Genomic DNA, 25908 nt, shown 5'->3' on the forward strand with positions numbered 1-25908 from the left:
ATCTCAAAAATTGTAAATAAATACGCTTGAAAAATTAACATCAATTAAGTTGGGCAAATTATAATTAAATGGCAAGAAATTAATTTACTTTCTTCCCCATGTAATAGACTAAAATAGTATTTTAACCAGTTATTATAACTAGTACTGAGTGATTATCTAATTATCATTACTAACAAGTAACAACGACATGGATAAATAATTAAAAATAATATATTTATTAAAATATTAATGCTTTAATATTTTATAATTTAAATATTATTATTTACAATTTACAAAGTGAAGTTTTAAAATTTACAAATTCTTTGTACATTTACAAACTGACAATTTATTATTATAACAATTTTTGAGAAATAAATAAAAAATAGATTGAATAAAATATTCCGTTTTTTTATATTTTTATTTCATTTTTAAAATTGCATGTAAACTATATAATTTATGATCTTTTTTTTTTTTTAAAAAGCACAGCATGTTTATCCCCCCCGATGGTGCCCACAGTTTTATTCACTTTAAATTCATGGCTATGACTCACCTGTGACGCGTATCCACCAATGGAATGCGCACATCTGGATTTTGCCTCACGTAACCGGTTATTCCGGTTAACCATCTCAGTCCACCGCTCCCCTTGCTCCTAAAAATCTAAAATGAGCATTCCGGGGCATTTTAGTCATTTTATCTGCCACGACGGTTACCACCTCCACTGGCCACACCGGTAATCAGTATTCAGCCGCGCGTTAGCTTTCGTTTTGTACTTTCATACCGCAATATATATATTTAAAAACAGTACAAGAAATAAACCCGAACGGAAAGATTTTATATTTTTTGTTTTTCGGTTTCTCGTTTTCTTGCTCTCAGTTGATCCTTCTTTCTTGCATCCCTTCTCCCTGTCTCGATTAGATCTCTCTTGAATTTTATCTTTTTTGTTTCGCTGGTTGGATTCTGTCGCGGCAGCTTGCTTCTCTCTAATTGAAGTAATTTCGGTGATAACTTTTCGCCCTTTGGGGGGGGGGGTTGAAACAGAGAATTTCGAAGCTTCTTGAAGGAAAAAATGTTTCTTGTTGATTGGTTTTACGGAATTCTTGCATCTCTCGGTCTCTGGCAAAAGGAGGCGAAGATCTTATTTCTAGGGCTTGATAATGCTGGAAAGACTACCTTGCTTCACATGCTGAAAGATGAGGTTGTATTTTATTGTTGATTTATGGGTTTTATCGTTTCCACCGTACTTTATGTTCTTAGTGTTTCCCACCCGCTGAAGGCCTTAATTTAGTGCATGACACTTGCAGACACTTCTATTTTTTAGTATATTCTCGTCCAGGCATCGAAATTAGGGTTGATATTTTAGTTTTTGGCTCTCCGTTTTGCAGAGGTTAGTTCAGCATCAGCCAACTCAATATCCGACTTCGGAGGAGTTGAGTATTGGAAAAATCAAATTCAAGGCCTTTGATTTGGGTGGTCACCAGATTGCTCGCAGAGTCTGGAGAGACTATTACGCCCAGGTGTATATTTTTTGTGAACTCTGTTAATCTTTTACATTGCCGCGTTACGGTAGACTCAAATACTATTTCCCTGAATGTTATCCCCTGCCTGTTTTATACTAAGTGGTGTTGAATGCCATTGTTAGATTAGCATTAGAATGGCCAAATTGGGATTGGGAATATCAAATATGTCTGGATGTTGTTTGCGTAGACTGGTTCGTCTGAGCTTGTCTCTCTGCTGTTTCTAGGATATATAATCTTTTCTTGTAATTCCTTCAAATGTCTGGGTTAAGAGCCATGGTTAGTTGCCATTTCCTCCCCCCCCCCCCCTCTTGGACTTGTCATACCTGCATAGCATAGCAGAAACTGATTCTAATGTTTTCACAGAGTAGTAGTTGGAGCTGAGCCTCCGATATATCAGAGCTAATCTTGGAGGGTTTTGCTTCCCATTGAAGCTGTAAAGAGGATTAGGATTCCACGCATGGGAAGCTGCTTTTGATTTTTAAATGCTGTTATTTCTTAATTACTGAGCCAGCAGCTAGTAAAGCTGTATGGACTTCATTTCACAATGATAGAGGAAATGTGGACAAACATTGAAACTTTGTAGGTGATTGATAATGTCACATTCATTCAACATATTATGTATCAATATCTGATGATTTTTTTTTTTTTTTGGGTTGGGGATATGTGCCTTGCTTTTACTGGCATGTCATACGTCATACCAGCCAGAAAATTTGAATATCATTGTTAATTTTCTTGCCGTCGCTTGCAACATGAGGATCTTAATTACCAATTTATCTTTTATTTGACATGTCATTTATTAGTATATTATGCTGTTCTATGTTCTTAATCTGTATGCATCGCATTTTGGCAGTTTATACCATGCTTTCAACCTCCTTTGATGCCTATGTCTGTACATCTGTGCCATGACAATTACTTATCATTATTTGTGATTTTTTCTATCACGAAGGTTGATGCTGTGGTCTACCTGGTAGACGCGTATGATAAGGAAAGATTTGCCGAATCAAAGAGGGAGCTAGATGCCCTTCTTTCTGATGAGTCCTTAGCAAATGTACCTTTCCTTATCTTGGGAAACAAGATCGACTTACCTTATGCCGCCTCAGAGGATGAACTTCGTTATCATATGGGGCTTACAAACTTCACCACGGGGAAGGGCAAGGTCAACTTGGCAGACTCCAATGTCCGTCCTCTGGAGGTTTTCATGTGCAGCATCGTGCGTAAGATGGGCTACGGTGAAGGGTTCAGGTGGCTCTCTCAGTACATCAAATAGGGAAGTGAATAGAGTTAGACAATAAGTGTGGTGGTAGCAGGTAATTATAATGATGGTTCTGCTGAAGCAGTCTTTTACTCTGGCATTGGATTGATGTAAATTGGATATGTTAAAAATTTTAGTTTTACTTTGGAGACTTGCGTATTTCTGTTGGCAAATTTTGTGTAAGCGTTGGTGCAAGCTTGTGCTGTGATGCAGATTATTATTGGTCACCAAAATGGTAGAACTAATAATAGAGTGACTGGCTTTCATGTTCAACCAAATGTCTCGTGTCTCCTTGACTACCGTTTTGCATGGATTTAATCATTTAATAATGAATCTAGCTCACAAAAAATTGCTGTAAAACAGGTTACCTGCTTGTTTTCACTCTTCCGAATAACAAGGTTTTCATTGTTAGAGGTCGTGCCAGATGAAGTGTCTCTCCTTTGATTTCTCTCTCCTTTTCTCTGCATTCCCCCATCTTCACCCTTCGTTAATTTTATACTTAAAAAAAACTATTTAATAAGATAATATGAATGAAGGTTGGGGAAATGGAGGGAGAATGAGAGGACAAAAAAAATGGAGAGTCTCCTCTCCCATGTCTCTAGAGCTGGTAGGACCAGCTCGTTATCCACCTTACAAAATGTATGTCATTAGGGTGCTTGTTTCTAAATTTTGTCTTCTTTTTTATTTTGGGAAATAAAAGGCTACCAAAAACCGTGCAAAGTGATACCGATAACAATCAAGTCATGTTAGACCACATAGAGGATCTGCACCTTTTGGATGGTATTTTTTAAAGAATTTATTTAATATATGTCTTTTTATATATAGACGGCACAATAAAGAAAAACTAAGTGAAGTAGGCACCTACCTGGTGAAAGGAAATCTGCTACATCTTTAATCTAACTGATCCAACAATGTGATAATCAAATGGATATTGCGGGTGATCAAGATTATCTGAATAGTTCAATGACTCTGATCTGTTTTTGTTTTACAATATGCAACATTTAAACTTGTGAATGCAATGTTTAGGCTTAATATAAAAATAGAGTACGGATAATTGCGTTAGACATTCAGTTCTCATCGCTTCCTATATATCGCTTAAATGTGCTTCCTAACAATTGTAGGAGAATAACTTTTCCACTAGCCTGATGAATTGGATTAGTACAAGGACGCTGGAAAATTGCTTAACATTGGCCTGATGCATGAGCGAATAAAATATCCAAGGTACCCCTTAGGCCTTGACCCAATGATTAATTTGAATTCAAGTAATAATGGAACATTTTAAATTAACTACCACTGCTGCTGAAAGTCAATTTATGCAACCCCAATTATAGTGAGTTAATTAAAATGAATTTAGACTTCCTTTTATCAACATGGAAAAGGGATGCAGGAACCAAATCAAGTAGTGATCATAGTTTGGTAGAGTGCAGAAAATGCATAAAAATAGAGAATAATTCACGAATATTCCAATAAATATATGTTCTTAGATTTTATCGAGACTATGAAACCGCTTCATGAATCGATTCTATCATTTTTTATCCCCTTGGCTGCTTTGTTGAATTGAATTACAACGTAATTACTAGCACCAGTGGAACAGAGCATTAAAGGCTTACTAAATATAGTATTTAAATCCCTGCCGAGAGAGATATTCATATTTAATGAATTATCTCAAACAAAATTATGTTCAATGAGAGGATATCTGTACAAAATCTCAAACAAAAAAACATGGTGTTCAAATGTTGCTAATAGTGTCTTTTGGAGGAAAAATGCATTTGTATGTCAATCTCATCAGCATCAGTTCCAACATTAATAATTAATACCCATTGCGAGTATATCATTGTGGAAAAATATAGACATATATTCAGCAAATCTGACCGCGTGATGCAAGACTGAGAGAACTTAGACGCCTTCTAGATCTCAGAAAATCCAAACCCACCATGTCTGACCACTTTTCATCCAGCTCTCTCTGGTCAACTTCTTTGAAACACGAATACTAAATTAACGTACGTACACATACACACTTAGGGATCCAACAACCTCAAGTAATGAACATCTTCTCCGCCAAACTTCAGCTTGCTGGTGCTATATAAACCTACCATATCTTGTCTCACGAACCATATCGATCACTTGCTTCTTGCTAAGCAAAATCTAGCTATCCACCTCTCCCATCTATCTTCTCCATTTTCTTCTTCTACACATCAAAGATATCGATAATGGGTGTTTTTACTTTCTCCGAAGAGAACATTTCGGCTGTTGCCCCTGCCACACTCTACAAGGCTCTCGTCTTCGACGGTGACAACCTCATCCCCAAGGTTGTTGACGCTGTCCAGAGCGTCGAGATCCTCGAAGGAACCGGTGCCCCTGGAACCATCAAGAAGATCAACTACCTCGAAGGTTCACTTCTTAATCAGTTTGAATATAATCTGTCTGTGAATCTTTAGCATTGAGAGATTTTACAAAGGATTAACGCGTTATCTATGTATGCAGGAGGACAATTGCATTACGCAAAGCACAAGGTGGAAGCGGTGGACAAGGACGACTTCGTATACAGTTACACCTTAGTGGAGAGCGACACTTTCCCTGAGACATTGGACAAGATCGCCGTTGAGACCAAGTTGGCGGCGGCCCCTAATGGTGGCTCCGTCGTTAAGGTGACCGTTAATTACGTGACAAGGGGAGATGTAAAGCCCAGCGAAGAAGAGCTCAAGATTGGGAAGCAGAAGGGAGATGGACTCTTCAAGGCCATTGAGGCTTACCTCTTAGCCAATCCTTCTTACAACTGAATATTATTAAAGATAGGAGTGATATGATGATCCCTATATATATATATATATATATCTAATCCTCCTTCACTAGTACGAGCTTCCATTTGAGGAAGTTCCTGAGTTTTTCATGAAGTCATTGGGTTTCTTCTGATTGTCCTTTGTGTGTGTCTTTTGTAATGGCTGCAAATTGATATGCCTTTTGTGTTTCTTTCAATTTCTCAAGGAATATAGTCAGATTATGTTATGGAATTTTCTGATACTGTCATTGTAACAAGGGTTGATATTTACAAAGTGTGGCTTTTATTTTGTTGAAAACAAGATTTGACAAACTTTTAGGTGCAATAATATAAAATATAAAGATTACACACATATATAAATATATTATATCACACTTTTTTAGTTAAAAAATATAAAGCATTTTTTTAAATAGATGTTTAAAAATATAAAATATTTTTTAATTTTTCAGACCTACCACCTGCTTTGTTGGTCGATGGAAAAGCATAGTATTTTTATTTTTTTCGTTATAATACTAAATCATTTTATTTTATCATATTATTTTGCATAAAAGTTAAACTAGTTGCATTTTCCACCACTCGTGAGGACTAATTGCATATTTATAATTTTAATATGTGTGTGTCTTTAAAAATGTATTTAAGTTCAAAGATTATTCAAGCTCTTAAACCCTTTTATCTGAACTTTTATATATATATATAATGTCATCAATTTTTTTTTATAAACAATGTCATCAGTTTAATTAGAATGAATTACAAGCCTTGTCTTTAATCATTCTATATAGAGTAAATCATACAATAATTTTTTTTGAATCATACAATAAAAATTAAATCGGGTTATTTCGAGGAGTTTAATTTGTGGCCCGCAGAAAATTGTATCACACACACACACACACACACACACACACACAATTATTTCATTGATGCATTTGTCGATTTGACTTAATTAGCTATGCTCCGGAGAATAACTAGAAAGTAGAATTATCATTTCCAAAAGGCATTCAATTTATTGATTACTTTTCCGTTAGGGTGCTATATATGACTATATCGTAGAAAATGAGAAAAATCAATCATGTTTAGTGTACATTCTTAACATGGCCAGGAAGAAAATTAGCATTTTTCTCAGATCAAAATGGGAAGATTTAATTTGAAAAATCATTGTCACCTCTTAAATGGATGATTATAACCTTGCCTCCTCACAGATCTTTCCTTCTTGATGCAGAAAATTTAAAAAATGTGGCCGTTAGGATTCTTAGAGTACCTCCATCATCCTCAATACAAATACAATCTTCTTCTCTCTCAATCCAATAAGACATCAAAATCCCTGAAAGATTTTCTCCCCATCAGTTCAGGGAGTAGCAAGATATTGTGAAAATCTTCTTCTGGATTATCATTTTTATTCTTCGGATCTCTTCAGAAGATTTTGATATCATGATTTCAGGTCGGTGTGCAGCTTGTAAGAATCAAAGAAGAAAGTGTCCTTCAGATTGCATTTTCTCCCCCTATTTTCCTCCCAATGATCCTGAAAGATTTGCTTGCGTTCATAGAATATACGGTAGCAGCAATGTTGGAAAAATGCTTCAGGTAACTAGTAAATACAATACATAGATTCTGAGAAATTAGATGAATCTAGTTCTTAGTTTAAAGAATATTATTTATGAGTTGATCTTGTTTCTTACAAGAAAGGAGGGAAAAGGAAGCTCAATATAAATAGAGATTGTGTGTGTGAATGGATAAGTGGAGTTTTTTTTTTTTTTAATATTTTTATCTCATCCATTTTCCATTCTTTTGGGGTTTTGGCCAATTCCATGTGTTGTCGAAGATTGAAAAAAGGGAGAGTTTAAATTTTAGATTATTTATTCTATTCAATTTTTATTTAATCTTTTATCAAAAAAATATTTACTTCTTATGATTTTCAGCTAAGAATTTGTTTTCTAATATGTATTCATTTTAATTATAATTTTGAATTTGAGATCCTTGTTATTTTTTTGGCTAGAATCCTGGTTGTTATTTATTAATAAAATATACTTTATTTATATAGGAAAACATAATTTGGGACATGGGTAGATTGACTTTGTCAAAAAAAAAATCATGCAAAATAAAAAAGTTCTTAAGAGAAAATTGTGGCGCAACAATCTTCATCTAAATTTTATGAATAAAATTTTTCACGTAATAAACAATAAATTAAGCTTAATTCAGGAAATTTGCTGTCAAAGCTGGAAATTTTAAATTATACAATTTATTTGGTTACATACATGATTTTATTACATAAATTTATCCGACAATAAGTATTTCTATTTCTTTCTTTTTAAATGTGCATTTTGCCATACTGGCTCAAGGCCTTCGGTTCGTTAGAAAATAGGGACAAACAAAATGAGTGTCTCTTATAAGGAGGATCGAGAGTTCTCCTTTTTCATTAACGCCGTAACATAATTAGATTTAGTGATTTGATATTCATTAATATCTCTGAAAATATAATGTTGCAGCAAATCCCAGTGCATGCGCGAGCACAAGCAGTGGATACGTTATATTTTGAGGCACGATGCAGGACAGAAGATCCTGTGTATGGCTGTGTTAAGCTTATTTCTCAGTTGCATCAGAACTTGCATGATACAGAAAGCGAACTAGCCAGAGTTCAAGCTATTATTGCCTTCCACAAGCTCCGAATCTCACAAGTTGAAGCTCATCAACCAAACTTGGATCCATCACAGAGCAGTATCGAGCAGTTTCAGTTCAATTATTCTACCCAGAATCCTTGGCTTATTAATTAGAACTTGTGTCGTCTTATATATGAATGGACGGCGAGTTATTTATCTTTTTATATGTCACCATGAAATTTTAATTTATATCTTAATAAAGATTTAGAGGATTTCTTTTTTTCTTTTTCTTGGATGGAGAAAATACTCGCAGGCATTATGAGTATTGAGTAATGAGGAGAGATTTAAAAAAAAAAAGACTAAAAGTTAATATTCAGCATAATTTATCAAATAAAAGTTATGAAAGACTAATGCTAATTTAGTATCAAATAGCCAGTTCTGTATTACTCTGGTTGCGTCGTGTCCGTTGGCCTCAAACCCTAAAGTTTCCAGGCGTCTCAACGACGACATATAATCATAATATCATATAACTGAAGTTAATATTCTGTTTGAAGAGCTAAGTGTTCTTCGAACACGGCCACTAAAAGTCTAAAACACGACATCAGAAAGTTTTTTAAGTGAACGTATGCAGACATTTAATTTGGATATAAGTATGCCTTACTACGTTATAATGGTTGTTATTTAAATTTTTATATTACATTCTAATTTTCCCTGCACTCATTGTTTGATATATATATATATATATATATATGGGTAATGGCCTAATGTGTATATAAATCTATATAAACTGATATGTTGTGCTTCAAAACGTTCGAAAAAGGAAATATTAACATCATATTCTTAACCTTTTGGGAAAGCAGCAAACCACAAAAAATTCATATCAATATCAAATCTATGTTTTGCATGAAAAGGAGCAACTGACAAAACCATAAAGAGCAACGCATTTTAATGGAAAGCATTAACAGGCATAATGAAGAGGAGATATAGCATTACATGAGGACTTAGGGGGAACCGCACAAACAACAGACATGCCAAAAATAGAGGAAAAGAAAAGGAGAAAAAAGGGAATAAAAAGGTTAAGCATCTTGTGGAAACAAGTTCAGGTTAGCTTTTAGGGCAAAGCAGCATATGAACTGTGTGCGCTCTAATCCAACTTGGGAAGGGTCGGGCTAACCAGGCTATATGCATAGCCCTAAAGAGTGATCCTCAGCTTAACAATGTGTCTCATGCTTATCTCGACTTGACCTCAATTTATCCTTCAATTGCTCGAAAGAATTTGGATTCAAGACGCTGCACTTATCCACCTTTGATTTGAGCATTCTGGATGATATGCTCTCTCAATAATAACAGGGAATAAGCATGTTTTATAGTCGCATAGCAATAACAAAATTCTGGAACTCTATGTTCTTAACAGATGATCTCTCGCAACCTTTTAGAAGAGAAACAAATTTTCTCCTAATTTTTTCTTCTCCCTAGGGCTTGATGGTTTGTTTACTGAAAAAACGTCGACCTGACTGGATCTTAGCATCAGTATAATCTACCAAAGAGCCCTATAACATACAAAGCTTCAAAGATGACCCATTCAAGAAATTAAACCAATTTGAAAGGGTCAAAATTTGTAAAGCTACACTAGGATTTAACAATATCTACAAAATATACAGCCGAGGCACCAACAGGCAACATCCCTTCCAGGATCATTCACTTGTTAGCCATACCCATAAAGTAAGAACCTTTTTTCTGGGGTTGTCTTTGCATCATCCTATGTCTTCACTCCCATATCAACCTCAGAATTGAGGAGCTCTTCATGTTCTAGTTCCATCTGCACATTGCAATTCCCCATTTCAATGCATGCATACACCGACGCTAAATGAGACCTATCAGTAAAGATCATTAGGATAAGTAACTTACCGTTGCTTGATTATGGGCTAGTTTCATCCTCCTGTAATCTACTTGTGCTTTCTTAGACCGGAACATGGCTTGAACACGCACAACAGCTCTCTCAACACGTTCTTCAGCTTGTTTCCTGCCAGTCCGGAAAAAGTCCTCCTCAGTAACAAACTCTGTTTCCTCCTGCTGACCTTCCACTTCTTGGACAGGATTGACATGAAGGCCACGGAAGCCCCGTCTTTTTAAACGCCACCGCAGGATTGCTTTCTCAACCACTCCAACAGACCAAATGATTTTGCGGTAGTTCTTCCGCTCTTTGAAGGCCCGGAAAGCAGCCTGCATTGGAACATAGGTGATCAGTCTTTTCCTGAATGTCACTTGCAGAAAGTCAGAAGTCATTTCAGTTCATGAAATCTGCCAGTATCATGTCTGAAAGTCTGAAAATGAGGCGTTTCCTTTTGTCGCTAGGGGATTAGATCTAAGAGTCAGGAGAGGACCAACTCCTGTTTAGTCCCCTAACATAAATGTGATTTTCATAAATTTTTTATTAAGAGATATTATATAGTTGATCATGCATGTCAAATTTCAGATAAATGTATCCACAAGTTGAAAACAGAAAGTAAATAATTTAAGATATATCATATTGAACTAATTAAATATATCTAACACATAGCTTAGTTTCTAACTTAACTGACATTGTGCACGCAGTTTATTAATGACAGATTTCGCAAGAGTCCTATAAAAATTATTGAATATTGGTGAGGCCAATCCCAACGGAACAAGAATACTGAAGAGTGATGCAGTAGGGCGTGGAACCCAGTTGTGGGGGTATTTTCTAGGGTAAAGTGACATAGGAAAGACCAGAGAATTTTGCTGTGTGGAGGGGGAGCCCTGCCTCTCAAATGTCAGGGAAGCCATTACTACTTGGTTCTTCCTTTATTTTATATTTCCTACTGTTTTTCAGGCTACTGTAGAAGAACAATTAGTGGTTTTACTGTCCATTTATCCTCATTGACACTTGGAGGATTTGTAACTAATTACTATCTTTTTTCGGCTATAATTAAACTGGGTGCCATCAAATATACATGTCAAAAAACCGTCTCTCCCCCCCTTTAAAAGACACAATAAATGCAAGGTTGTTTATTTCAAGCTCATGAAAATTCATGTTTTGATAAAGAACCAAAATGCTCCTGCATTTCTTGTATCTTCAATAAAGAGAGAAGGTTTTCGGGGTCCATCATCAGATGTGGAGGATTCTAACCTCCACACAAACACAGCATTCACCACACAAACACTTTCCTTACAACCAGCATTTTCATGCAGCAGTGACTGGATGAGCAGATGGGAAACATTTAAAAGGTTAATGGCCCTTCACAGCATATGCTTTATTTCAAGTTCTGTTGTAATTTTTTTGCAATATCTCAATTTTAGTGATATAACAGAACAGAAAGCCTCTTTGCAAAGTAGTTGGCATCAATTACTCCATGGTAAGAAAAGTGGGTCTTGTGAAGCTTAGATCTCCATTATAAAACACTTGAGAACTAGCATGACTGCACCATAACTTATGGAACAAGTTGATGCTGTCATCAGTGTCAACTGATAACAATCTGCAGTGTGCATTTTGATTGGTTCACAATATGCCTCAAGCAAAGGGCATGGATTTGCAATGGGCCATATATATTTATAATAAGCAGAATGGTAGCTCTGACCTGAATTCTGATTGCCTGTCGACGCATATTGAGAAATTCTCTACGCATCTTCCATGTACGGAAGGTATGCTGAATGCGAGCAGCAGCTGCCATAGACTTCCTCGTCTCAAAGTTTCGAAAAGCATGCTGGATCTTCATTGCTGCAACTATTTGGCGTGCTTCAGCCTCTGGACTGAAAATTTCAACTGCATGAGATCGTAATTTTAGTGACTGCTCTCTAAATGCAGCTTGTATGCGCGCTGCAGCCTCAGCAGCTGTCCGGTAAGCTGCTAATGTATCCCTCATATATAGGTGATCCTCATTGAACTTCTCAGATTTTACTGGATCACTTGTGCGAGTAGTTTCCAGTGAGCCACTTGCGTTTCCTGCTATGCTCATTTCCTTGAGGTGCTCAACCAGAGACTTTTCCGAAAGATAAGCTGCTAAGCCATCATAACCTTTCATCTGAGCCAGACAAGCAGCAGTAAATCCACCAGGATGTTGAGGAGTAGGATCTGTAACCAAATTTGGCCTTGCCCCTGCAGACAATAGAGAAGCAACCATTCTCTCCCTGCAGACACATTTCAAATTAATTAAACAATGAGCAGCTGATCAATAGCAAAGCCACAACAGAAAAGAACTTGTCAAGCAATTCGGTAGCTGCAAAACTAATTGTTTAAAAAAGTGAGTATAAAATATACTATACCTTCCATAATAAGCAGCCCAGTGCAGGGCTGTCCATCCAAATTTATCACGGAAATTCAATGAAAAACCAGACAATGAGAATAATGAAACAGCCCATCTATATCCCAAAATCGAGCATAAATGAATTACACCTTGACCTCGGGCATCAAGTTCAGTAGTCTGACAACCTAAAATAATTCTTTCCAACAGCCACTCCTTTAGTTTAGTCTTTAATGCAATTTCAAACAAGGCATCTTTTGTTTGTGGAAATGGAGTTTCATGGTCCTCAGTTGACTCAATCAAGTATTGCCAACTTTTGGAAATATACGATGTCTTGGAGACAAATTTCTTAGCCTCCTTCAGTGCATCAGGCAATACTTTGCTAGAGGTAATATCAAGACTCTTTTGTGTAGAAAAGAGCAAATACGCAAGCCTCATCTGAAGTCGAAACTCCTCCCGGTTGTACCTCTCTTCTGTAGAAGCAGCAGGGTCTTGCACAACAGTAGTACGATACTCAAAATTAACAACTTGACTTATGGGCTTATGGCCATCAGAACTCATATAGAGATTCACAAAACCAGGGGAATGTGGTGGTACCCAGCATCGGTAGACACCGAGTTGAACAAATTCTGTAGGAACAGGTACGTCCCCACAGATACAAAACATATTGGACTTCGCAAGGTGCAGATAGTCATCATGAAAAATTCCAGTTATTAGGACCTGTAACAAGTAAATGAAGGTCAGAAAATCTATTAGAAATGGCAAAACAAACAAAAGTAAATATTTAAATTATCGACATCAAGCATTTATGGTCTTAAGCAATATTTGACAAATTAATCAGATAATGTGAATGTATAATGCCAAAGATTGCAACTCCTATTCCTCATTGTATTTTATCTCCCATATTTTTAAGCTTTAAGGACCTAAAGAAAATTTTATTGTTTCAACGAAAGGCTTAATATTGACTGATAGAGTTCCGAGATAATGGGTGATCTGGAAAGATGGATATTATAAATAAATATTATTTTAATTTATTTTAGATATTTTCTATTTAATAATATTGTTTAGATTTTATTTAGGTATTTAGTTATCTAGATTTTATATAGATATCTAGATATTCATTTAGATATATATATTTATCAAATATCTAATTATTTAGATTTTATTTAGATATTTAATTCTTGAGATTTGTTTAGTATTTCATGTAGATATAGATTCTAGGAGATTTTATTTAATTTTATTTAATTATCTAGTTATCTAGATTTTATTCATTATTTTAGATTGTATTTAGCATTATAAATATGCTTAGCAACTTAGAAGCAAGCATATCATGAATAAAATAGACTTTTGAGACCTTTTGGCCTTTGGAGATTTTTCCTAAGCGTGGCTATTGAGAGAAGTATAGAACGAGATTTTTGTTTTATATTATTTTGATAGATTTATTTCTTCTACTTTCTTCTATCGGTTTTATGTTCTCTTATTAATATTATGAAGTTAGATTCTGATTTAATGTGTTAATAGAGATTTATGTTCCTTATTTCTCTTCACTCATCTTGGAACCTATCATTGAACAAGAAGCCAAATCATATGTATAGTAACAACTAGACACCAGCTATTGGATATTAAAGAATAGCAAAAGCAGACCTTTGTATTCTCAGTGGAGCATGCCCGGCCAGGTGACACATCAGTAATATTAAACACTTGTTCTGGCAGAGAAGGTTGATGATTATCCAATACTGAAGAGTATGAATCATGAACAGATGAAACCGAGGATTCAAGACCAGAGTCATCAATAGAACATGGTGAATCAGATATCATATTGCTTATCCATTTTCCAAAGCTGTCCTGGCTTTGCAGAGTATCATTGACAAGACTATCCACTAAATCGCCACCACTGATGGTGATAGAATGTTCACTCTGTACATTTGAATTTGATTGACTATTGAATGTCTGAAGATTCGAACTTTCATGAAAATTGTATTGAGCACTATTGATCCCATTAATCGAATTGTTTGGAATATCAAAAGAAGGAATGTCTGCAGATTGTTTGTCAACTACCTGGCGAGAAGATACATCTATAGGTTACAAAACAAAACATCAATTGAAAGGGGGGGGGAGAGGCAAGAAATGAACAGTATATGAACAGGAAGCTTGAAAAGCAAAAGGAATTAATTCTAAGAGTGACTAGATTAAAGGTTGCAACATCTCTGCATATTCGTTTGCCGAAAACTGTGTAGAGAAATCAGTTCAGTCAATGCTGGCAAATCTTATTAACATAAAACGTATTGTACTATACACCACATAAACAACATAAGAACTAGAACGAAAAAGGGTAAGTAGTAAATATCTCCACTCATCTGCAGATAAATCTGCAAAATCCCCCCATAGAATAAAGATTTAACAAGTATCCAAATAGTGAAATTAACAAAAACAAAGTATAAAACCTTCAAAGTTCATTTTTCAAAGAGATTATATAATCTCCCTCCCAATGTGGAAATTGTCAACAGCTCAATTAATGGCAACAATTGCTACTGAAATTGTTTTACAGTGAAGATTAAAGATAATTCAGTGAAATATATGGACAAACCACAAGATATATCAAGAAATAAGAACCAACAATGGAAGATTACTTTATAGCCCATTCCCCTTTTTGGAGTGAGAAGAGAAAATAATGAAGTAAAGCAATCATATGAGATCAATAAGGATCCACTGATTTATCCCAGAAAACCTAAAATAATTACATACACTTGAAGGAATATACAAGAAATTTAGGCTGAAAAACAACGCATTTGGTTTATCATCTTCCTTAAAACAAAAGGTTGTCAAAGAGCCTAGAGAAAAGGAAGTTTCCTCGAGATAAAGTGCTTCATCAAAAGCCAAGGTACTGCAGTAAAAATTATTACTTTGAATAGTAAACGTATATTGATTCACTGAATACACAATTACCTTCAATATTTTGTGTCAAATATACAATTATTCTATTATCAATGCCTTCAAACAATAATATATCAACTTTGACCTCAAATACACATGCTGCATACTAGGACGTCAATCAAATCTGATGTCAATGAAATATTACGAAGTCCTCTGTTTTAAATATATTGTCAATTTCAAAAGATAAGATAGGTTCTAATAAAAAGTTTTAAAAGACTAATTGCCCCTTCAACATTAATGAAGAACACAACATAGAACACTATAGTGAGGTTATTAAGATAACCTTTGTAGGAAAGATAAGATCTCCTTACCGTGCTCGAATTACCATTCAGTAAAATTTGTTTTTCTTGATGAAAACATGGAGCCTTTCCTGCGAAGTGTTACATGTGAAAGTTTAAGATGACAGGATGATTTCCAGACTAGATATCAGTTCTACTGAAAACACAATGAATTACCTCCAGGACGAGTGGAAGTGGTAGAGGCATTAAGATCATTTGTAACCACTAGGTCATCCCATTCAAGTGTATTAATTTCATGAAGCCTCAGTTCATGACTTTTGACGGTTAAATTGTCATTCAGATCTGTTTATGCCAAAAACGCATAAAACAAAAAAGGGGGAGATGAGAATATATACCTGTTCAAGTAAAGACAAGTACCCATGACAGCAGTGCCCAGATATTAGTTGCCAACCTACTACTACTATGACTATATTTAGTATCCTACACAAAAGTGGAAACGTGGGAAAAAGTAAAAATGAAAAGGTGAAATATAAAGTACAATGAATTGATATATGACACTTGTCTCCATGCATTGTACATGTTAATTCCTCTTACAAGATCCACCTATCATATCTTAAGATCCATATTCAGCAACAAGCAAATCAAAGTTTGTTTTGAAGAATTGCAATGAGCCAGTTGTATAGATAGCTTCCAACTATACATAGAAAATCATCTTATAGTCCTCACCGCCAGCATATGCCTTGTTGATCCCAGAATCTAATTCTTCTGATAATACCCATGGTGTTGTTGGATCAGACGGAGAACTAGCATTTGAATATACAGGTGTGACTGGAGAACCTTGCAACTGTGTCATAGACCACACTACAATTGTTAGAATGTCATATTGTATTTGTCCAACAGATTATGTGGTGAAGAAAAAATTGAGACTAAGTATGAATTTTAAGCTAATTATAAAGATGTGTTAGTATCTTGCACAAAAAAGATACCAATTGACAAAACCCCAGCACTAATGAGATATCTGTGCAACAATTTGCAGTTGCCTTCTTGCCAAGGTAATGCTAAATGCAACTACATTTTCTGTAAGGGTATGAATTGAATAGCATCAAGAAAATTATATCCCACCTACTAACTTAATTGAAGTATCAGAAAGAGTGGGGTCAGGGATCTTCAACAAGATGGCATAAGAATGAGCTGGGAAAGATAACCCACTAAATCAATTGAAGATTTATTCAATGAAACAATGGATAACATCCAATTCCCTCTTGATTCGACATTCAATGTCATTAGTGGGGTGGATTGGGTTTGAAGTGTGAAATTTCCAATAACATCTGTGATATTAGCCCTTTTAAGAAATAGGCAAGTGAGCTGAATTACAAAAGGAAATGGAAAAAAATTGCAAAGAACCCAACCCGCCCCACCCAATTTGGACTGAATTAAAAGTTGGAGGGTAGGATGCATTACGATGGTTTCCCATCTACTCAAAAGGCAAGATAGACAAACCATTCCACTCCATCCTGTCCCACCCCCAAACCATCCTCCCAATCAAACTCTGAATGAATTAAAGGAAAGACAAACAATGTAAATGACAAAGGTAAAGCAGCACCATAAGACAGCCAACATCTTAACATTTCAAATCACATAAATGTGTCTAAAAGGTTCAGATTGCCTATATTAGCACAAATGATTAACACATTTTCTAAATGTCATGCGCCCGAGAGTCCAAGACAATAGGACAACCAAAGGCCTAAAATGACTAGCCTGAGTTATCAGTAATACTTGATCATAATAGGCCCACCATTTAACCCCATCCATATGATACAAGACTTGGATAATACGAAGTAATTCTTGAATTGTCTTACATGCTCCTTAGGTCCAAACAGATTGCTCCTGGTCAATAATCTTCACCAGAATCTGGGAAAGGCGGTAAATCCAACTAACCCATATCCAAGGCATAGGCAAAACCATATGGATTAAAAAGGCCTAGCCCAGTTCTCTTAGTGATTCTTTGTAATTATATACCTACCATCATTTAGTCCCAGCCACCCCGACTGAATTACCTAACAGCATTCAGGTCTACAGCATCATAGGCCTCAACCCTCTATCAGACATTATGGATCCTTGAAGCTTTAGAGTCAAGTGTTCCTTCATTGATTCCTTCATACCGGTGGTTAAATTACCACATTCTTTTTCTTGGTCTGAATGTCTCACACCATGGATTCTGGCTTATGATCGTTCTGTTGCCATTTCATAATGCCCCAAGCCCAACCAGCCAATCTTGTTGAAAAATGCCAAATCATATGGTTAGAACAGTTATCTCACTAATTAGGCCTTGGTGAATACCATCGTCAAATTTGATGCATATACAGTGACAAGTAATCTGAAATGCATGGCGTATCCTTATTTGGCATAATACTGTTTTCCTATTGAATCTGCCTTTAGTTTTCTGGCACTAAGTCAGAAATTTGCTCAGAACTTCAATATGTGGTAAAATGCTTCTTCTTTACCAAACTTTCTCTGTTACTCACACTCATTTACTACTATATTTCAAATGTTTCATTATCTTTCTGTACACATGCTATTTTTTAAAAGTCGTCATATCCCCATATTCAGATCATATTACCAACAATACTTGTACTCACACCAACCTAGCTTGCACACTCCACACAGAATTTTCAATAAAAGAAATTGAAAATATGATCAATGTGAGAAATATAGATGCAATTTTTGGTGTATCCAGATATGCTTGAAAACTCCCTTTCTGATCTAAGGATTACTAACCAATTACTTTGATGTACGGTGGCATAAATATATGACCCTTATTTTAGCCAAGCAACTAACACAGGCTACTTCTTAATCATATCTTATGCAATGAAAAGAAACATTTGAAAGGAAAAAAGAAGAGGGAAATAAACACAACCTCCTGTGTTTCACGATAATGAACAAGGACGATATGCTCCAGATTCCTGAAATAAATAAGCATCATTACTAAATCAGATTCAGGAGTATGGTACATGCATCACAGGCTGGAAATGAGGCTTTAAGAGTTCAACTAACTAGAGTTACACATACTTATCAAGCAACCAATAACATCTGCGAACAAAATTCGGGTTTTCTTCACCATGTGCATAGTATACATGGATCCTTTCTTCATTACCAACCTGATTGATGGAGAGAATAGAATGACCAGAAAGAGTGTCAAAAACCAGAAACTACAACATCAAATTCACATGAACACAAATATACATCCTAAGGACATGTGAATTCTCACTTTTAAGTGCTCATGAGCTTCTTTAACAGTTTTCCCATCCTTTTTCTTTTTCCAGTTGTGCCCATCTTTACGAAAGTTCCTAAGCTTCTTCCTGTCAAATAATATAAGAGTACCACCTGGTGTACAGAGAAAAAAGGGCAGAAAATTATAATTTTAAAAAAATACTTCTCATTTTTTTATTAATCATAATATATTAAAAGGCTGTCAATGAATTATGTCAGATATCATTTGTAGTTATTGCTGAATTCATAATGTGCATCATATCAATGACTCGCAAATCTCTAATCATACAAGTTGACCCTTTTCTCTATCTGCTAACTACTGCTTAAACAAGAATTGACAGATCTGAAGGTTTATAGGTATACAAAAAGTTACATGTCAAAAAGATTATCTGAAGCAAGAATATCATGCATTAACTCTTTCTATCAGTATGGAAAATGCTCAACATGAATAGAAAAGCAGAAATGAACGAGACAAAAAACAGTCCGTGTAAATTAAAAAAAGAAATAGATCAGCATTTAAAAAAAAAAAAAAAAAAAAAAAACTACATCATTTTTCTTTATTCATGATTTTTCAAAACTCAAGGACAAGCAAGTGCAAGCTTATAGAACAGGTCTTGTTCGAGTAAGGTCATGAAATAAATGCATATCAACTTAACTAGCATCAAGTTGTTGCCAATGGCAATAAATAATTACTTTTGGGCAAGGTCACTGGCTTGACATGGATGGTAAAATTTTTGTGATTGCAGAGTATGGCATGAATCTCATTCGGACGAAGCCATCTGCATCTTGCTTCCTCCATAATAATTCCAACATCCAACTCTGGGCCACATAATAGACTATTTCAGAACATAAGTTAAGAAACATTATTAACAATAATATGCATTAGTCATCAGCTAAATATCTGGTTGCCAAAATAAGATTCTCAAGGGGCCAACAAATAGCAAAAGAATGGCATGGTGAAAACACAAATTATCAGCTTCCTTCCATCCCCATCATAAAGCGTGGGCGTTTTCATAATAAACTACCCTTATTGAATCAAAAGCTGAGGTTATTTATTCAAATGGATGACCTCAAATATACAAAGATTCCAAAATTTTCTCCCTTTCATTACATTCCTTTTCGACAAACCACACCTAAATTAGTATGATACGTAATATGATTTACCAAACATTAGGATCAACTCGAGTACGATGATTTTGAAGTTCTAACATCACAATTCTGCATTGCTAAGTGCAGGAGTTGCGAAGACGTAACAATTACTACATTTCAGACTAACTAATTACAGGACACAATTGTCAGCCTGTTTTCAAATTCCGCTTCTTGTCACTGAGACAACTCTTTTTCTTTTTCTTTTTCTTTTTTTTTGGGTAAAATCACAGAGACAACTCTTTAATTATTGGCAGCAAGGTTCCAGTATAATCTAGCTACACTGAAAATAAATTGCTGCAAAGACAAGTAAAAGAATGGGCCAATTTAAGGCTCTTATTAATGTTCATGACTGAGAGAAAAAAAAATAGCCTCTAAAATATTGAAATGATAGAAAAGTTATGATCTCACTTGCGTTTTCTACAAACACCAAAACTTCTCACTCGATCCATTACTCATAATATCGAACCACCCCACTTTCATTTCGAAAATCTCTTAAATCCGTTTTCACGAGACAAACTCCAAAACCGAGCAAACTACGTTGGCCAAAAAGAATGGAAAAAACTCCAAATGACAAAGAGTTCACGCATCAAAAATTCACCTCCACCATGAAGAAAGATAGTAGCTGGAGAGAGAACGGGATGGAAACGTTCAAATGCGTACATACCCTGCAATGTATGGAATCCATGTATCTCTGAGCCCAATAGTTGCCCCGTTAAGTTGTTTGCCATCATAGAAACCTCCGACAGAATCCGAATTCCTCCCCTCAGCGCTTAATCAAAAACTGCATCGCTCTAACTAAGAATCTTGAACAAGAATTCAAAAGAATCGCAAATCGCAATAAAGTGCAAGAATAGTCGACGTACCAGGACAACAATTAGTGAGGCCAAAAATAAAGACTCTTGTAAGTGAAACTGAAACAAAGTAATTAACAGCCAGAAGACTTGAAAGAACCGTCAGAAAAAAGCAGGAAAGAGTGGGGAATTTAGCGGATGGAAGAGATGGGTTTCATCGGATTGGAATTAGGAAGCAGAACAACGAAGATGAGCCGCCGTCGGAGCTTAATGACACTTTGTGTTCTGATCCTTTTTCGTTTTTCTTGTGCAATTTGCGAGTCAGAATAGATATAAACAAGGCTGGGAAAGCCGCCATTCTCTTTCTGACTGACTTTTTGGGTACTGCGACTATCGGACCAATAATATTGGCCAACAAAAAAAAAAAAGAGACTATCGGACCAATAATAATGCTCTGCAAAATAAAATTAAAATGCCACTCCAATATAATATACTGCCTATAATTCAATTGATATTTGATAGGACATTAAAAAAAATTGTCCCATTTACAGATCACTTGATTAACTTCTCATCCTAAACTTTTTTTATTTGATATTCATTAAATATTAAAAAGATAAAATATATTATTAAATTAAATATAATTATTAAATTTTAATTTTTTTAATTTCAATAAAATATGATATGACTGCTTTATAAATAAAGTTAAAGAAGTAGTTTTCTTTTTTCAAATGATAATATGTTTTTCTTACATAGCAGTAGTACTCAATATTCAATGAAATACATCTTATCTTTATTCATTTATATGGTTATTGTTTATGATATCAATAATTAGGGAGGCCTAGGCAGCTATGCAACTATAAATGTAATTCCTCCCTTCTAAAATTTAAAGCGTGTATTAGAAAATCTCATGATTCATTCAGTGTATAAAGGATTTTGTGAAATTCTAAGAATAATTAACAACTAATACCTTTTTTTTTTCTTTAAATACCCGTAAGAATATATTAAAGTTACTTAACTCCTGTTATTAATATGGCTCCTTTATCATATATTATCAATATCATCATCAATATATATTAACAAATTTTATAAAAAACATCCTATTGATTAAATTTTGAGCTTTGTCATTGGTCATTTTATCTTGGTTAAAATTCAATTATCTTTTTTCATTAGTTCAATCAATTTTTCATGCGGCTTTACTTATTTTTAATTTCAAATTTTGAACTGTAATTCACAACTTAAACAAGAGCATTAACTAACTTCCTTTTTCTCCATTCAGGGCTCATGTCTGATGCATTTCCCCATATGTTTTAGTTTTCCTTTTCAAGGCATCTTATCTTATTATCATCATCAATATCAATCTTATCTTACCATCATCATCAATATTCAATATTAATCAATCATCAATATATATGCATATACACACACACACAAATCTTGTAGCTTCAATCTAATTGATAAAAAAAAATTAACTCTCATTGGTTAATAGATTTTAGGCTAATGTTAATATAAAATTTTTTCTTGATTTATTAATAAGATTTAATTTATTTTTCCATCTATTTTCAGTCTATTTTTAGGGGAGTATTTAATGAAAATTAATTTTTTTTATTTTTCATGTATTTTCAATTTAATTTGATGAGAGCATTGATTCAAGAGCAATCTCATTTTCTAAAAAAAATGACTCTTATTGTTCAATACATTTTAGGTTAATGTTAATATGAAAATTTCTCTTGATTCATTAATTAGATTTAATTTATTTTCTTATTTTTCATGTATTTTCAGTCTACTTTCACGGGAGAATTGATTCATAAGCAGCCTCATTTTTCAAATTTCTCCAATTATTAACATTAACTCCATCCGGCTATCCTTATTCATTCGCTATACTTTTTCATGCTTTTTCAATTTTTCTAATCAATGATATTTAATCTATTTTTTTATTGTTCATGTATTTTCAATCTAATTTCATGGGAGTATTGATTTAAGAACAATCTCATTTTTAAATTTTTATGATCATTAGCATTAACTCCATCTGACTATTCTTTTGCATTCGTTGTACTTTTTCATGCCTTTTTAATTTTCTTGATCAATAAAATTTAATTTCTTTTCCTATTTTCTATGTATTTTCCTTTTTCATTGTACTCAATATTAATCAACTATCATCCATAAAAATTATGTAAAAAAGAAAAAAAATAAAAAAAGTATAAGTTTAATTTGGATCATCAATTCTTCTCCATAGTCTTGGCCCTTCAAACTATGAATGTTTCACCATACATTCCCCACTAACAAGATAATGTAGTTACTACTTAAGTATTCTAAACAAGCAAAATTCGACTACTAAAATGGTAAATGTATCTTTTTTGTAGCAATTTTATTTTGCACATAAAAAAAGAATAGGAACTAAAAAATTCAATAGACTGGAATAGGATTAAAAAGAAGAAGAAGAAGAAGGATCCCTTTAGATTCTTTCTTATATCCATATTTATGGAAATATAACTTATATCATAATTCGTAAATTAGTGTCTAATTTTTTTATGTAATTGAAAATGAATGATTATTGAGAATTTTAAAGAAGTATTTTTTTTTTTTGCCAATATTCTCTGAGCACTCTAAGAACAAGTATTTTTTAGATAGATTTTTTTTTCACAAGATGCATACAAATAAGGTATCTAAGAAGGAAATGATTAAATAGAGAAATTCCTAAAAATTTAGCCATCTCAAATGTGTTGATATCAATAGTATTGATGATATTCGTTTCAAATTTCTTAATTCCAACTCATGCAATGCACGGGAAACTATCTAGTTTAAATAAAAATATGCATATGGATGGAGTTGGAAAAAAAATTGAAATGTTAACCATATAAATGTTTATTTTGATAAATAAATGTGCAATTAAGTAAAAAAAGTATAATATTTAAATTCACGCAGTAAAATATTGGGAGAATTATATTCTCTCTCCGTTTAAAAATGTAAGATATTTTTAATCAAATCTTGTAACATCCTTAATTTTAAACCAGATTAAATAAGCCCAATCAAATTAATTAAGTGTATTAGTGAGATGTGTGGCCAGGGGGGCTAACGGGCATGTTTGATTTCAATTTTAGCCTTAAACATGAGTCTGAAGGAGAATCGAGTCACTCAGAAATGAAAGAGAAAGAAGTTCTGAAAGGGGAGATTATGTGCCACGCGCCACGACTTGTGGATAAGCCAGCACGGTGCATGTATGGCAACACGCTTAGGAAGAAGCTCTCTGTGCTATGCGCCACGGCGTATTGTTCATCCACTACAGGGCATAGTCACTTTTTTACTATAATAAGGTTGTAAAATTGATGCAACAGAGAAGAGAAAAAAATCAAGAAATGAAGGAGAGGTGAAAGAGCAGTGCTAAGGCTTAGAGAATCTAAACATTAGGAGTATTTTTGAGCCCATAAACATCAAAGGCAAACTTTCTATACTTAAATCTTTCTCTCTTCTTCCATTTTCTTGATGGTAAAAGTTAAAGTTTAATTGATAATAGTGATTTTCAGTCTATAAAGGCTATGAGTCCGAACTCATTAATTTAAATAGAGTTAATGAGAGTAAATTTAGCTAAATAAACTTGGTATTTATAAATATATAATGGTTGGTGGTTAAAGGACATTAAATATCTGAAAATCCTCATAAATATGTTAGTTGAAAACAATGTGGTCCCCTTAGTGGTCATTAAAGGGCTTAATGATGATAATTAAGGTTAAAGGAAGCTAAGAAACTCTATGGGTATTTTTATATGAGTCAAGAATAAATCTTGAGCATTGAGAAGTGTTGACGTATTAGTGAAAATTAGGTCAAATATGGATATTGATGATTTTCATTGTAAATGCTTGTGGAGTAACTATTATTGGCACCATTTAAGCTTCTTGAAAGCTTTAAGAGTGAGTATTTGAAAAGTAAAACCTTTGACCTCTTAAAGTTTTGAGGTAACCGGGAGAATTCTAACTTAAACTTTATCGTGTTTATTAGTTATTGATTGATAAATGATGATTGAATTATGTGAAATTGATTGAAATGTAAATGTGGCTTGCTTTGTTTGAAAAAGCCCATTATAAAGTAGTGATTTAATGTAGTTCAATGATTTTAAAATTTTAAAGTTTAATAATTGTCAAAATGTAGGGTACTATGATTATGAAAATGGGAGTTTAATGATTTGAGTTTATATAAGTTCAATAATTTTGAAATATATGGAGTTCAATGATTATGAATGTGTGAGATACAATGATTTTAAAAGTTGAAGTTCAATGACTTGTTTGAATTACAGTTCAATGACTTGTGTGATTTGGAGTTCAATGAAAATGTTTGAGAAGTTTAGGGCTTGTTTGGTTTCTATTCTCATTTTTTGTTTTTAAAAACTATTTTATAATATAGTTTTCAAAATTGTTTTTAAAACAAAAATAAAATAAAAATTCATTTGGTTATGTAATTTAAAAACAATTTTAAAATTAAAAAATAAACTGATGATGATGATTATAGATAGCTAATGATGATGATTAATAATAGAAAATAGTCAAGGTAACTATAATTTTTAATAATGAAATGTAATGTATTTTAAAAACAAGAAAAATAAAATGAAATCAACTTAAAGTTGTTTCTATTTTTTTGTTTTTAAAAACAAAAAAAATGAAAACATTTTTGAAAACAACTAAATGAAAAACACTTATCCAAACAAATTTTTAAATTTTTTTATTTTTAAAAACAAAAAATAGTTTTTAAAAAATAGAAAACAAACAGGCCCTTAATGATTTGTAAAATGGTGGAGTTCAATGAAATTGGTTATGTGAAGTGCTATGAATTAAGTTAAATTTGAATTTTGCATAAATATATATTGCATGATCTTAAGAGACAAGAATTTGCCTAGGAAGAGGAGTAAAGAATTAAATTCACGTGGCAGGACTCCCATTTGAGTGATGGCTTGCCCAGATTAGTTTTATTCATATTGTCTCACTTGTTTAATAAAAGACTGTCCCACTAATTTAATGAGGTATTTGAACCTAGTTAGCTATCCACTAATTCAATAAGGAAGCTAGTTTAGAGAGTATACACCCTATAGTGTGAGAAAATAGGGGTGCCATGTTTTACAAGTGAGTTGGGTAAGCACTGATTGAGTAATCCCCTTACAAG

At 33.8% G+C, this 25908-nt stretch overlaps 4 protein-coding genes across 5 annotated transcripts; 3 read left to right on the forward strand and 1 right to left on the reverse strand.

The window, feature by feature from the left end:
- The first annotated feature begins 787 nt into the window (after window positions 1–787).
- Window positions 788–3026, forward strand: LOC129293026 (GTP-binding protein SAR1A-like). The gene is made up of 3 exons (XM_054930824.1): window positions 788–1174; window positions 1362–1493; window positions 2443–3026. The coding sequence occupies exons 1-3, from the start codon at window positions 1046–1048 to the stop codon at window positions 2761–2763; spliced, it is 582 nt and encodes a 193-aa protein (XP_054786799.1). The 5' UTR covers window positions 788–1045; the 3' UTR covers window positions 2764–3026.
- A 1824-nt stretch (window positions 3027–4850) lies between these two features.
- LOC129293028 (class-10 pathogenesis-related protein 1-like) lies at window positions 4851–5759 on the forward strand. Its single transcript, XM_054930825.1, has 2 exons — window positions 4851–5139; window positions 5233–5759. The coding sequence occupies exons 1-2, from the start codon at window positions 4959–4961 to the stop codon at window positions 5526–5528; spliced, it is 477 nt and encodes a 158-aa protein (XP_054786800.1). The 5' UTR covers window positions 4851–4958; the 3' UTR covers window positions 5529–5759.
- A 505-nt stretch (window positions 5760–6264) lies between these two features.
- On the forward strand, window positions 6265–8380 carry LOC129293029 (LOB domain-containing protein 24-like). Its single transcript, XM_054930826.1, has 2 exons — window positions 6265–7105; window positions 8008–8380. Exons 1-2 carry the CDS (start codon window positions 6953–6955, stop codon window positions 8290–8292), a joined length of 438 nt encoding a protein of 145 aa, XP_054786801.1. The 5' UTR covers window positions 6265–6952; the 3' UTR covers window positions 8293–8380.
- Window positions 8381–9462: 1082 nt separating this feature from the next.
- On the reverse strand, window positions 9463–21104 carry LOC129292761 (calmodulin-binding transcription activator 5-like). Of its 2 annotated transcripts, none has more exons than XM_054930403.1 (14): window positions 20833–21104; window positions 20568–20750; window positions 19514–19639; window positions 18819–18934; window positions 18620–18708; window positions 18468–18513; window positions 16277–16394; window positions 15767–15892; window positions 15623–15681; window positions 14022–14435; window positions 12400–13097; window positions 11715–12264; window positions 10027–10341; window positions 9463–9937 (listed from the first exon to the last, which is right to left on the reverse strand). In XM_054930403.1, exons 2-14 carry the CDS (start codon window positions 20698–20700, stop codon window positions 9878–9880), a joined length of 2850 nt encoding a protein of 949 aa, XP_054786378.1. In that variant the 5' UTR covers window positions 20701–20750; window positions 20833–21104; the 3' UTR covers window positions 9463–9877. The 2 variants fall into 2 exon arrangements, with proteins under 2 accessions (XP_054786378.1, XP_054786379.1); XM_054930404.1 differs by having other exon boundaries at window positions 20634–20750; window positions 20833–21103.
- Window positions 21105–25908: the final 4804 nt, after the last annotated feature.

Source organism: Prosopis cineraria, unplaced genomic scaffold (assembly GCF_029017545.1).
Source record: "Prosopis cineraria cultivar Desert tree isolate PC_DT_omini unplaced genomic scaffold, ASM2901754v1 PC14, whole genome shotgun sequence".
NCBI classification, from domain to species: Eukaryota; Viridiplantae; Streptophyta; class Magnoliopsida; order Fabales; family Fabaceae; genus Prosopis; species Prosopis cineraria.

What these genes read in the sequence shown, in the direction of transcription:
- LOC129293026 (XM_054930824.1), top strand. Translation starts at nt 1,046, where the DNA reads ATGTTTCTTGTTGATTGGTTTTACGGAATTCTTGCATCTCTCGGTCTC. An exon ending in TTCACATGCTGAAAGATGAG is followed by an intron (nt 1,175 to 1,361) that starts GTTGTATTTTAT and finishes TCCGTTTTGCAG; the next exon opens with AGGTTAGTTCAGCATCAGCC. An exon ending in GGAGAGACTATTACGCCCAG is followed by an intron (nt 1,494 to 2,442) that starts GTGTATATTTTT and finishes TCTATCACGAAG; the next exon opens with GTTGATGCTGTGGTCTACCT.
- LOC129293028 (XM_054930825.1), top strand. Translation starts at nt 4,959, where the DNA reads ATGGGTGTTTTTACTTTCTCCGAAGAGAACATTTCGGCTGTTGCCCCT. An exon ending in GAAGATCAACTACCTCGAAG is followed by an intron (nt 5,140 to 5,232) that starts GTTCACTTCTTA and finishes CTATGTATGCAG; the next exon opens with GAGGACAATTGCATTACGCA.
- LOC129293029 (XM_054930826.1), top strand. Translation starts at nt 6,953, where the DNA reads ATGATTTCAGGTCGGTGTGCAGCTTGTAAGAATCAAAGAAGAAAGTGT. An exon ending in ATGTTGGAAAAATGCTTCAG is followed by an intron (nt 7,106 to 8,007) that starts GTAACTAGTAAA and finishes ATAATGTTGCAG; the next exon opens with CAAATCCCAGTGCATGCGCG.
- LOC129292761 (XM_054930403.1), bottom strand. Translation starts at nt 20,700, where the DNA reads ATGATGGCAAACAACTTAACGGGGCAACTATTGGGCTCAGAGATACAT. An exon ending in CACTTCCACTCGTCCTGGAG is followed by an intron (nt 15,682 to 15,766) that starts GTAATTCATTGT and finishes AACACTTCGCAG; the next exon opens with GAAAGGCTCCATGTTTTCAT. An exon ending in GCTCCACTGAGAATACAAAG is followed by an intron (nt 13,098 to 14,021) that starts GTCTGCTTTTGC and finishes TACTTGTTACAG; the next exon opens with GTCCTAATAACTGGAATTTT.